This window comes from Geotrypetes seraphini, chromosome 11, assembly GCF_902459505.1.
Source record: "Geotrypetes seraphini chromosome 11, aGeoSer1.1, whole genome shotgun sequence".
Classification (NCBI taxonomy): Eukaryota; Metazoa; Chordata; class Amphibia; order Gymnophiona; family Dermophiidae; genus Geotrypetes; species Geotrypetes seraphini.
Window position 1 is genome coordinate 99,828,785 of NC_047094.1, and position 12,465 is coordinate 99,841,249.

At 43.0% G+C, this 12,465-nt stretch overlaps 1 protein-coding gene across 6 annotated transcripts in view; it reads left to right on the forward strand.

Moving 5' to 3' along the window:
* Nucleotides 1–12,465, forward strand: part of LOC117369215 (piezo-type mechanosensitive ion channel component 2-like) — a 209,942-nt gene that overhangs the window by 176,945 nt on the left and 20,532 nt on the right. For all 6 annotated transcript variants that reach the window (XM_033963416.1, XM_033963420.1, XM_033963419.1 and 3 more), the window contains 2 exons: nucleotides 3,613–3,760; nucleotides 12,234–12,448. In XM_033963416.1, coding sequence (XP_033819307.1) covers nucleotides 3,613–3,760; nucleotides 12,234–12,448 — 363 coding nt within the window. The remainder of the gene's footprint in view (nucleotides 1–3,612; nucleotides 3,761–12,233; nucleotides 12,449–12,465) is intronic.

Below are 12,465 nucleotides of genomic sequence, written 5' to 3' on the forward strand. Positions count from 1 at the left end.
CTATAAAATACTGAGCAGAGTGGAATAAGTAGATGGAAATTGCTTGTACACTTTCCAAAACTACTAAGATTAAAGTGCATGCAATGAGGCTGCTAAGTAGTAGATTTAAAACACACAAGGAAAAATATTACTTTACTCAATGTATAATTACATTTTGGAATTCATTGCTGGAAAATGTGGTAAAAGCAGTTAGCTTAGCAGGGTTTAAAAAAGGTTTGCATAATGTCCTAATACAAAAATCCATACGCCATTGTTAATATGGACTTGGGGAAATCCATTGCATAATCCTAGGATAAACAGCATAATTTTTTTTTTTTTTTTTGCTGTTTGGCATTTGTGACCTGGGTTGGCCACTGTTGGAAACAGGATACTGGGCTTAATAGACCTTCGGTCTATCCCAATATGGCAACTCTTATGTTCTTATGAACAAGTTGTACATTATAAAGAGTGATTCGGTTCATGTTTTGTTAGCTCCAGTTTTGTCTCAACAGGCTGATTCATTCCTGGATGTGCTATACTGCATCAATACACTTTGCAATCATAATTTTCTGAAACAAATAAGCAGGACTGTTATTGGATAGAGGGGCAGGCTTCACCTCCCTCACCTTAAGACAGGTATAAAGAGGGCTCATTCAAAAGTAAAGGTTCTAGACTTTAAAAAAAGCTAACTTTGTACAGATGGGAAAGTGTGGTCTGTGTGGGAACATCTGGATGAAGTAGGAAAGCACCGGGCAAAACTGAAAGGAGCTAATGTAAGGGCAAGAAACCATTTTGTAAGGAAAGTAAGTAAAAGTAAGAGGAGAAGAAGGCTGCTTTGGTTCTCAAAAGTAGTAGCTGAGAAAGTAAGGAATAAAAGGTTCGCTTTCATAAACTGAACCTTTTTGCAGGCAAAAATATCTGGAAATGTTGAGATGCTAGTCAAGTAGTCAGGAAAGCAAAGATGCAAATGGAAGAAAAAATAGCCGACATGGTAAAATAAGGGGCAACACATTTTTTTTAGATATATTAGTGATAGAAAGAAGTGCAAAAGTGAAACTGTGAGACTCAAAGGTGAAGGGGAGAAATATGTAGAAGCTGATAAATTTAAGGCTCAATTGTTTGACAAATATTTCCGTTCTGTGTTCATAGCTGAAGTGCCAGGAGCGTGATTGCAGAAGACAAACACAAATAGGGATGGGGGTGTGGTAGACCCTGATCGATTTTCAGAGGATTGTGTTTGTGAGGAGCTAGCTAAACTTAAAGGCGGACAAAGCGATGGGGCAGGATGGTGTACAGCCAGGGGTACTGATGGAGCTTAGGGAAGTTCTGGCAGCTCCGCTGGCTGACCTTTTCATGCTTCTCTAGAGTTGGGCATGGTACTGGAGGACTGGAGAAGGGCAGATGTGGTCCCTCTCCACAAAGTGGAAGTAAGAAAGAAGTAGAGAGGAAGTACCGTGAGCTACATTGGCTCCCAGTTGAGGTCCAGGTGATCTTTAAGTTGGGATGCTTATACTATAAAGTCGTTTTTGGTGCCGCTCCGCTTTACCTTGTTGATAGATTTGTTACTATGATTCACGGGAACGGTAGACAATCCCATGCCCTATTTATGTTCCCTTCTGTTAAGCAGCTCAATTCGATGAAGAATTCCGCCCATATTACTGACCAGATCAATATCTTGTAAACATTACAGAAAACTTTTGAAAACTTTTTTCTTTTTTTCTAAATTTGTAGCTAGCTAATTCTTGCGTATTGCATTATCTCTGTATTCATTCATAGCATAATCTTCTGTAAACCGCATTGAACTAAGGGTTATGCGGTATAGAAATCTGTTATTATGTTATGTTATGTAGGGAACTACAAGCCGGTAAGTAAATTAATGGACATGCTTTTAAAATGGAGAATAGTGACATTTTTGGAATCCAATGGATAACAGGACCGGAGGCAACATGGATTCACTAGAGGCAGGTCTTGTCAGACAAATCTGATCAATTTCTTTGACTGGGTGACCAGAGATGTGGATAGAGGGAGTGTGCTAGATGTGGTGTTATTTAGATTTTAGCAATGTCTTTAACAGTGTTCCACACAGACATCTAATAAATAAACTGAGTGCCCTTGGTATGGGCTTCAAAGTGACAGACTGGGTCAGGAACTGTTTGAGTGGAAGGCAACAGAGGATAGTGGTCAATGGAGATCACTCTGAGTAAAGGGATGTTACCAGTGGTGTGCCTCAAGGTTTGGTTCTTGGGCCTGTTCCTTTTAACATTCTTGTAAATGATATTGCTGAAGGGCTGACTGGTAAGATTTGCCTCTTTGTGGATGATACCAAACTCTGCAATAGGGCAGACACCCCGGTCTAACATGAGGAAGGACCTAGCAAAGCTTGAAGAATGGTCTGAAATTTGGCAGCTAAGATGTAATGTTAATAAATGCAAGATAATGCATTTGGGCTGCAAAACCCAAGGGAATGGTACAGTTTAGGGGGGGGGGGTGAAGAACTTTTATGCATGAAAGAGGAGTGGGGCTTGGATGTGATTGTATGTGATGATCTTAAGGTGAGCAAACAGGTTGAAAAGGTGATGGCGAAAGCTAGAAGGATGCTAGGGTGCATAGGGAGAGGTATGACTAGTAGGAAAAAGGAGGTATTGATGCCCCTGTATAAGACTCTGGTGAGACCTCATTTAGAATATTGTGTACAATTTTGGAGACTGGATCTTCAAAAAGATATAAACAGGATGGAGTCCTTCCAGAGGAAAGCTACTAAAATGATCTGTGGTTTATGTCATAAGGCATATGGGGACAGGTAAAGATCTGAATATATATATACTGTGGAGTTAAGGCGGGAGAGGGGAGATATGTTAGAGATGTTTAAATACCTACGTGGCCTAAATACACGTGAGAGAAGTCTCTTTCAATTGAAAGAAAACTCCAGAGTGAGAGGGCATGGGATGAAGTTAAGAGGTGATAGGCTCAAGAGTAATCTAAGGAAATACTCTTACAGAAAGGGTGGTAGATACATGGAATATTCTCCCGGTAGAAGTGGTGGAGACAAAGACTGCATCTGAATTCAAGAAAGCATGAGACATGCACTTGAGATCTCTTAGTGCAGAAGTGTCAAAGTCCCTCCTCGAGGGCCGCAATCCAGTCAGGTTTTCAGGATATCCCCAATGAATATGTATGAGATCTATTAGCATACAATGAAAGCAATGCGTGCAAATAGATCTCATGCATATTCATTGTGGAAATTCTGAAAACCCGACTGGATTGTAGCCCTAGAGGAGGGACTTTAACACCCCTGCCTTAGGTGAGAGGAAGGGATCGTGGATGCTGTGGATGGCCATTTGGCCTTTTATCTGCTGTCAGGTTTCTATGTGCCTTCTTATACAATTACCCTCAAAGTGTGATGATGGTTAAGTAAAAATAAACAAAAAGCAGATAGATGTAAATAAGATATTATTCCAATCTGATATATTTAGACAGTACAGCTTTCTAAATACCAATCTTATAGTTCTTGAATTGATTTATTTATCAGGATTGTTTTTTTAGCTTTTCAAATAAATGTCAAAGCAGCTTACATTTAAACTGAAATTCACTGGTGCATGTCTTCAGGTTCTTAAGGTCTCTTTCTACTTGTAGTGGTCTGCAGATCTACCTACCCATCAGACAGTTCTTCTATGACATCATCCACCCTGAATACAGCCCTGTGTGTGATATGTATGCACTGATGTTTCTAGTTGATGTCATCAATTTTATCATTGTCATTTTTGGCTATTGGGCATTTGGGGTAAGTGCAACTTATTTCAGTTTGCAAGATAAAATATTTCCTTTTGGGAACGTGTTTTGGGGGGAGAATTCTGATTTCATAGCTGTAGTTTATCCTCAGAATCCTTCCAGTGCCATTTTTCCTTAGCAAAGCACAAGCCAAGAGACGATTTGGAAGATTTATTTGCTGATGCACAGAGGAGAGGTGTTTCTAAAAATGTTTATCTCTACAGCTTATCTCTTGAAGAATGAGGGTCAGGTTTTGTTCTGAGGTAATCAAACAAAATCATTGTTGCGTTGGTGTATCACAGCGTATCGCGGCGAGAGGCACATCCTGAAGGCAATCAGCCGACACCAGCGCCTCTCCTCTCCGCGCATCTTCCCTTCTGGCACCCCCCACTGGCAGCTCAGGGCCTGTACAGAGAGCCTTTGTGCATGTGCGGATGTCGACGTGATGACATCATGCGTACGCGTGGCGTCGTCATCATGTTGACATCCACTCGAGATGCGACCAGGACATTTAGTGTGCTGCGGCTTGACGAAGTGTGCGAGGCGCTGGCGTATCATGACTATGTTTGGAGGAGTGACCTAATAGTTAGTGCAATGACCTGAGAGTCAACAAATCTGGGTTCAGTTCCCACTGTAGCTCCTTGTGACTCTGAGCATCTCTTAACCCCCATTGCCCCAGGTACAAAATAAGTACGTTTATATATAAATTGCTTTGATACCGTGTTTCCCCGAAAATAAGACACTGTCTTCTATTAATTTGGGGCCCAAAAAAGGCACTAGGTCTTATTTTCGAGGCTGTCTTATTTTTTTGTCATATATTGATCATCTCTCCCTTCTTCTTCTCCTCCCCAATTCTTCCTATTTCCTTTCTCTCCTCCACATGTGGAGCATCTTTCCTCCCCTCTCACCCATCCCTTTGTGCAGCAGAACCTTTGCAGCTTCTATCCCTCCCTTCCTCCCATCCCCCGGTGTAGCATCTTTCTATCCCCCCTCCACTGCCCGCCGCCGCGCATTTCCCCCCCCCCACTGACCCATCTCTCCATCCCATCTGAACTGCGAGACATGAATACCATATAACAGCGTCGGCAGCAATCTACATAGGCTGTTTCACGGCCTTCTATCTCCTCTGCCGCGTTGCTGATTACATCATCGGTGATGCGGCAGAGGAACACCTGGGAGATAGAAGGTCGCGAAGCAGCCTGTGTAGATTGCTGCCGAAGCTGTTATAAAGAATTCCTGCCTCACGGTTTGGATGGGAGGGAGAGGTGGGGATGCGCAGTGGGCGGGCGGGAGGAAACAATGCTGCTGCCAGCGACTAGGGCTTATTTTCGGGGAAACACGGTAGTAACCACAGAAAAGTGGTATATCCCTACCCCTTTCCCTTTACTATAGCTATGCAGCTACAGATCTAGGTGCAGATCCGCTTTCCGAGATTCACACTGGCTCCCAGTACAAGCATGCATACAATACAAATTCTACTGCACCCTTTTCAAAGCCCTAAATGGAAATGGACCAAGCTATCTGAGTAACCGCCTAATCAGGAAAAACACATCCAGACCAAGGAGAACTCATGCACATTTCACCCTACCCCACAATCAAAGGTATACAAAGCAAAAAAATATACAACAGACTATTAGCCACCAGAGCAGTGAAACTAGACCACCACATCTCCAATCTACTGACTATGACACCCAACTATAAAATATTCAGGAAAGAACTTAACTTTTTTCTATTCAAGAAATTTGTCAAATGATCTAACTCAGCGGTATCAAACACGCGGCCCGCGGGCCCCATGTGGTTCTCCAGGTTTTATTTGCGGCCTGCGGTCTGGACGCGATCAACAGCATTTCTCTTCCCCTTTCCCTTCCTTTTGGAGCAGCAGCGTGTCTGGCTGGCTCGTTCCATTCAAAGCCGCAGGTTGGCGGCTCCTCGCAGCTATCCACTCCTGCATCGGAAGCCTCTCTGACGTCACAACATCAGAGAGGCTTCAGATGCAGGTGCGGATCTTGCAAGGAGCCACCACCCGCGGCTTTGAACGGAACAAGCCGGCCAGACACGCTACTGCTCCACAAGGAAGAGAACGGAAGGGAAGGGGAAAGAGAAATGCTTCTGCTACATAGGAAAGGGGGACCCTAGGGAAATGCTGCTGCTGCTGTACAGGGAAAGGGAGAGGGAGGGAAAGGGAGAGGTAGGGAAAGGGGAAGAGAAATGCCTCTCCTGCACAGGAAAGGGGGAAGGGAAATGCTGCTTCTATTGCTGCTGCTGCACCCAATTGGGGAAAGAGAGGGAAGGAAGGAGAAGGGAGAGGAGAGGAACAAGAGAAGAAGCCAAGTTCATGGGAGGGAGGGAAGGAAATGAGATATCAGACCATGGAGGGGGAGGGAGAGATGCCAGGGCATGGGGAAAGGGAAGGAGACAGATGCCAGACCAGGGGAAAGGAAGGAAGGAGGGAGGGAGAGAAAGGAAGGAAAGAGATGCCAGACCATGGAAATAGGACGGAAGAAGAGAGATAAGAAGGGAAGGTAAGACATGGAAACGTAGATTTTGAAAAGAAAGCAGAAAAATTGAACATTAAGTTAATGCCAAAGATGGATGCAACTACGTTAGGAAGGAACAGGGATATATATCAATGTAGTCAGAAAATTACTAAATAATGGAAGAAACAGACTGACTATAATAGTAGTAATAATGTTTAACAGTGAGGAGAGAGTGGAACTACTGGTATTCAAAAAATGCTCAGAGAAGTGAAACCCTGAAGAGGGGGTGAAAACCACCTCTTGAGAGGAAGAGTTTACCATCCAATCATTGCATTCACATGTAGAAAATCACTCTCTGGTCACTGGTAAAAGTATAGCTTCATAACTCTTATGCAGTGTTATTCCAAAAGTTGTATCAGAAAATTCTCTATATGGACAAAATGAGATGCACTTAGCTTGCAAAAAGTCTTAGAAAGATTAACAGTCTCAGGGGTCCCAACGTGGCCCCGTTTCGAGATCTTCTGCTTCAGGAGACCCAAACGTGATTTGTTTAAAGCCCTCTGTGCAGATTTAGTAGATACAATTTTTTTGCCAAGAGAAATCTGAAAGAAAATATGTATACATTGTTAAAAAACCCCCCCCATCGCAGCAATATTCTCAAACTTACTGCAATGAGAGAAAAAACTTAACATCTTTTATGGCAAAACCATGAGGAAAAGAAGAACTAAAACTCACATACCGGTCTTAAGATTCAGAAATTCCAAACGACAAGGAGCACGAACCGCCTCACCCGCTTTATATCAAACAAAGGGGGAGGAGAAGTGACCTCCGTTGGAGCGTGATGACGTCAGCAAAACGTCAGCAAAACGTCAAAACTATTTCTACTGACACAAGCCAGCTATTGTGTTACATAAAGCGTGTTGAAAAAAGAAAAAATTGAAAAAAGAAGAAAGAAAAACGAGAAGAAGAATCACAAAAACGCAACCCACTCGATTTCACTGTTTAATCCATGTGGGTGTAGAGTGTTCAATGTATAGATCCACTGCTGTTCTTTACGCCACAATGTCCTTTGTACATCACCCCCCCGAGGGAGAATGACAATGTCCAGAATAGAAAATTTTAAATCAGCTATACTGTGAGCATGATGAAGCCAGTGTTGGACCAGCGGGGCTTCCTGTACACCAGATCTTATTCTACTGAGATGTTCTCCTATACGAGTCTTTATGCTCCGAATAGTGTGGCCCACATATTTCATGCCACACGGGCATTGGATGATGTATACCACTTCTTTGGTGTTACAATTAGAGGCCAAGGAGGTGGGTTTCTTCTTCATGGTTAGATTCATCTCCTGAATGGGGACACTGTGCGGACACATTTTACAAGTACCGCACGGTGTGTGCCCACTCACATCCAGGGAGGCTGCTGCAGGTGTGTTGAAAAATTGTGAATGCACCAGGCGTTGCTTAAGATTCTGGTTCTTGGTGAAGGCAAAACGAGGAAAAACCTGAAACTCAGGGTGATACTGCATGATGTGCCACTTCTGCTTGATGATACGTTTGATGTGAAAAGCCAATCGTTAAGTTTTTTCTCTCATTGCAGTAAGTTTGAGAATATTGCTGCGATGGGGGGTTTTTTTTAACAATGTATACATATTTTCTTTCAGATTTCTCTTGGCAAAAAAATTGTATCTACTAAATCTGCACAGAGGGCTTTAAACAAATCACGTTTGGGTCTCCTGAAGCAGAAGATCTCGAAACGGGGCCACGTTGGGACCCCTGAGACTGTTAATCTTTCTAAGACTTTTTGCAAGCTAAGTGCATCTCATTTTGTCCATATAGAGAATTTTCTGATACAACTTTTGGAATAACACTGCATAAGAGTTATGAAGCTATACTTTTACCAGTGACCAGAGAGTGATTTTCTACATGTGAATGCAATGATTGGATGGTAAACTCTTCCTCTCAAGAGGTGGTTTTCACCCCCTCTTCAGGGTTTCACTTCTCTGAGCATTTTTTTTCTAAGACTTTTTGCAAGCTAAGTGCATCTCATTTTGTCCATATAGAGAATTTTCTGATACAACTTTTGGAATAACACTGCATAAGAGTTATGAAGCTACACTTTTACCAGTGACCAGAGAGTGATTTTCTACATGTGAATGCAATGATTGGATGGTAAACTCTTCCTCTCAAGAGGTGGTTTTCACCCCCTCTTCAGGGTTTCACTTCTCTGAGCATTTTTTGAATACCAGTAGTTCCACTCTCTCCTCACTGTTAAACATTATTACTACTATTATAGTCAGTCTGTTTCTTCCAAAGATGGATGCAAGGCAGAAAGTGAAGACGGAGAGAAAAACAGTCAAAGAACAAGAAGGCCCTGGAAACATAGTTGAAAGGACAGAAAAATAAAGTCACCAGACAACAAAGATAGGGAAAATGATTTTATTTTCGATATAGTGATTGAAATGTGCCAGTTTTGAGAAAAAAAAGATATTAAACTTTAAATGTGAGGGCTGCAGAAAAAATAGAGTACTTGGAGGGCCGCGGAAAAAATAGTTAATGTCTTATTAAAGAAATGACAATTTTGCATGAGGTAAAACTCTTTATCTATATATATAAAATCGGAGGTATGTATGTGTGTATGTATGTGTGTTTGTATGTGTGTATGTGCCGCGATCACACAAAAACGGCTTGACCGATTTGAACGAAACTTGGTATGCAGATCCCTCACTACCTGGGATGATATGTTCTGGGGGTCTCGCGGCCCACCTGCACACGTGGGCGGAGCTACAAACAGAAAATCAGATTTCACCCATTCATGTCAATGGAAAAAATGTAAAAAGCTGCCATTCTCACAGTAATTCAAAAACGGCTTGACCGATTTGAACAAAACTTGGTATGCAGATCCCTCACTACCTGGGGTGATATGTTCTGGGGGTCTCGCGGCCCACCTGCACACGTGGTCGGAGCTACAAACAGAAAATCAGATTTCACCCATTCATGTCAATGGAAAAAATGTTAAAAGCTGCCATTCTCACTGTAATTCAAAAACGGCTTGACCGATTTGAACGAAACTTTGTATGCAGATCCCTCACTACCTGGGGTGATATGTTCTGGGGGTCTCGCGGCTCACCTGCACACATGGGCGGAGCTACAAACAGAAAATCAGATATCACCCATTCATGTCAATGGAAAAAATGTAAAAAGCTGCCCACAGTAATTCAAAAACGGCTTGACCGATTTGAACGAAACTTGGTATGCAGATCCCTCACTACCTGGGGTGATATGTTCTGGGGGTCTCGCAGCCCACAACTCTATGTTGCTTGCTCAAGGGTGGGTTCACCCAAGAATTTATATGTTCTTGCTCCAGGAGGTGAAACTAAAATTGTTGTTTATAATCACGTTTTGCGTTAGTTGTATTGTATTCATTTTGTCAAATATTTCACATTATAATTTGAATATTGTACTTTTTATTAAGCTGGAAAAAAATAATTTCATTCACCACTATAAAGTATCTTTATTTGAATCCATTTACAGTGTTATTGCTATAATTAAATACCCGTGCAACGCCGGGGCATCAGCTAGTAGTTTATATATCTTTCCTTTTAACTGTTAAAGGAAAGTTTTATAAACTATAAAGAGTTTTGCCTCATGCAAAATTGTCATCTCTTTAATAAGACATTAACTATTTTTTCTGCGGACCTCCAAGTACTTACAAATCCAAAATGTGGCCCTGCAAAGCGTTTGAATTTGAGACCACTGATCTAACTAAACCTGATCGAACCTCCACAGATCCCAATGCATACTACATCAATTAACCATATATTCTCCCTGGAAATGCCCAGGCCAACTTTGTTGTAAACCGCCTAGAACTGAAAGGTATTGGCGGGATAGAAGACACCAATGTAATGTAATGTAAGATCAGTGGTTCATAACCAAGAGGTGGGAGGTGTATAAAAAAAAATTGGTGGAGACCATCAGTGCTTGCAAGTTGGGAAAATCAGCAATCTTGAGAGTTAAGCTCTTGAAATCTCCATAATCGTTCTCTATTTCTGCTTCTCCATGACCCTCTCCCCCCACCCACCCCAATAACTTCTGCCCCCAGTCCCATCTGAAAATATTGTAGATCTGCTGTCCATAGGTTCTGTTTACAACAGGGGTCTCAAAGTCCCTCCTTGAGGGCCGCAATCCAGTCGGGTTTTCAGGATTTCCCCAATGAATATTGTGGCTCCGCCGGGCCCGTGGATACGCTTGGCTCCGGTCAGCGCTCAGAATAGCCTGCGTCCTACGTGCTTCCAGAAAAGCTGGAAGTCCTGCTGGTCACACAATCCAATGAGAAAGCAACAAGATTCAAACAGTCACTTTCAAAAGAAAATAAAGTCCCACTTTATTGTGGAAATGAAGCTTGAACAATGTTCAGTTCATTCTTTCCCAAAACATAAGAAAATGGAACAAAATAAAATTGAGTTGAAAACAAACAACCAACAACTCACACCTTTCTTGCAGGCGCCACAGGTAAGTAGCAGAGTGTAGTCCCAATCGTTCTGCCTTTGGCAAATAGGCAGTAACCAACCATCACACTTTCTTTATAAATGAAAACAGTGTTGTGTCCAAGCCTAGATAAAAGGGCGGCTTGGCCCCAACCAACTTAACAGTAGTTGGTGGGGGAGGGGAGTAGCCGAATCCACTAACTTTCTTCTGTAAGCAACAGAATGCCACAAATGGCCCCACAATCCCCACCTAGGATATTGCGTGGATTCTTCCCCAAACTACCTCCTCAGGAACACAATCAAAAATTGAAACTTTTCTTGCTTTCAAAAGAAAAACATAAACTCAAACAGTCCAGCATATTGAAACCTAACCAAAAAGGTTTTCACTTTCAGGCACCTAGTAAGGAGCTCAGCACTGCTCCCTTACTTCTTACAGGTGCAAAGAGTTCCCCAGGAAGAAGCCTAAACGATTGCTAGCATGAGCATACAAACAGAAAACAACCAGCAATGAAACTTAACTCTCTTCCATGGGGCAAGCTTCTGTAATGTTGGCAGTTTCTAGGCTGTCCATGAGCTCTGGTTCTGCTAGCTGGTTAGCTTCAGGGTCAGGGGCTGGATCCACCATCTCAATGTCCTGGTAAAGTTGAGGTTCAGGAGAGCTGTCCTGCAAACCTCCTTCCTGGGCTGGTCCAGGGCAGACTGCCTGCCTCCTCCTCAGAGCAGCCTCTAGTGCATTGAGGTGACCACGCCCTGTTCTCTGAGGGGGAGGGGCAGCCTGCAGCTTCTGCCTAGTTTTCCCAGAACTTCTAATCAGGTCCTGCAGCTGGGAGTTAGCTGAGTGCGGAGGAGGATTCTGTGGCTGTTCCAGGCTGTTACCCTCATAGTCCTCCCCTCCCCAGGGATCTGTAATCTGGGTTTTAAAGGGGAATGCAGAGTTTTCCCTATTCCTGGACTCTAGCCTGTCACACTGATTAGCTCTTTTAATGGCTGGGCTAGGTTTAGCCAAAGCCTTACCTGGCACAAGCCGAGCTTTAGGGCTAAGGTTGTGACAATATGCATGAGATCTATGTGCATGCACTGCTTTCAATAAATATTTATTGGGGAAATCCTGAAAACCCGACTGGATTGCGGCCCTCAAGGAGGGACATTGAGATCCCTGGTTTACAACATAGATTCTGAGTAGCATGTTGACAGGGTCTCTTCACAGTAGTGCTGCCCGATTTCCGATTCGAATCGATTCGTTTTTAGAAAAAAAACGAACTCACCGATTCGTCGGCCCCTTTGTAGAGACCCGTTCGGGCTTTCCCTCTGCTGCACCGCCGGAGTCCTTCCATCTAATGTAACATCCGGTTTTGTGAAACCGGAAGTTACATCAGAAGAAAGGACTTTGGCAAAGGGAGCGCTGAGCGGAGGAGGAAATCCGTTCGTCTGGTAACCCTACATTGGTATATCAGTTGCTTCCATTTCCCTTTTTAGGTCTGAACAGACAGATGTATTCTTTTTACTGTTGTTAATGTTTGCAGAAACACTCGGCTGCCGCCGATATCACTGAATCCCTATCCGAGGACCAGGTGCCTGAAGCATTTTTGGTGATGCTTTTGCTTCAGTTCGGAACCATGATCGTGGACCGAGCTATCTATCTGAGGAAGACGATGTTTGGGAAGTGTGTATTTCAAGTCGTACTTGTCTTTGGCATCCATTTCTGGATGTTCTTTATTTTGCCTGGGGTCACCGAGAGGTAAGAAACTTTGCACT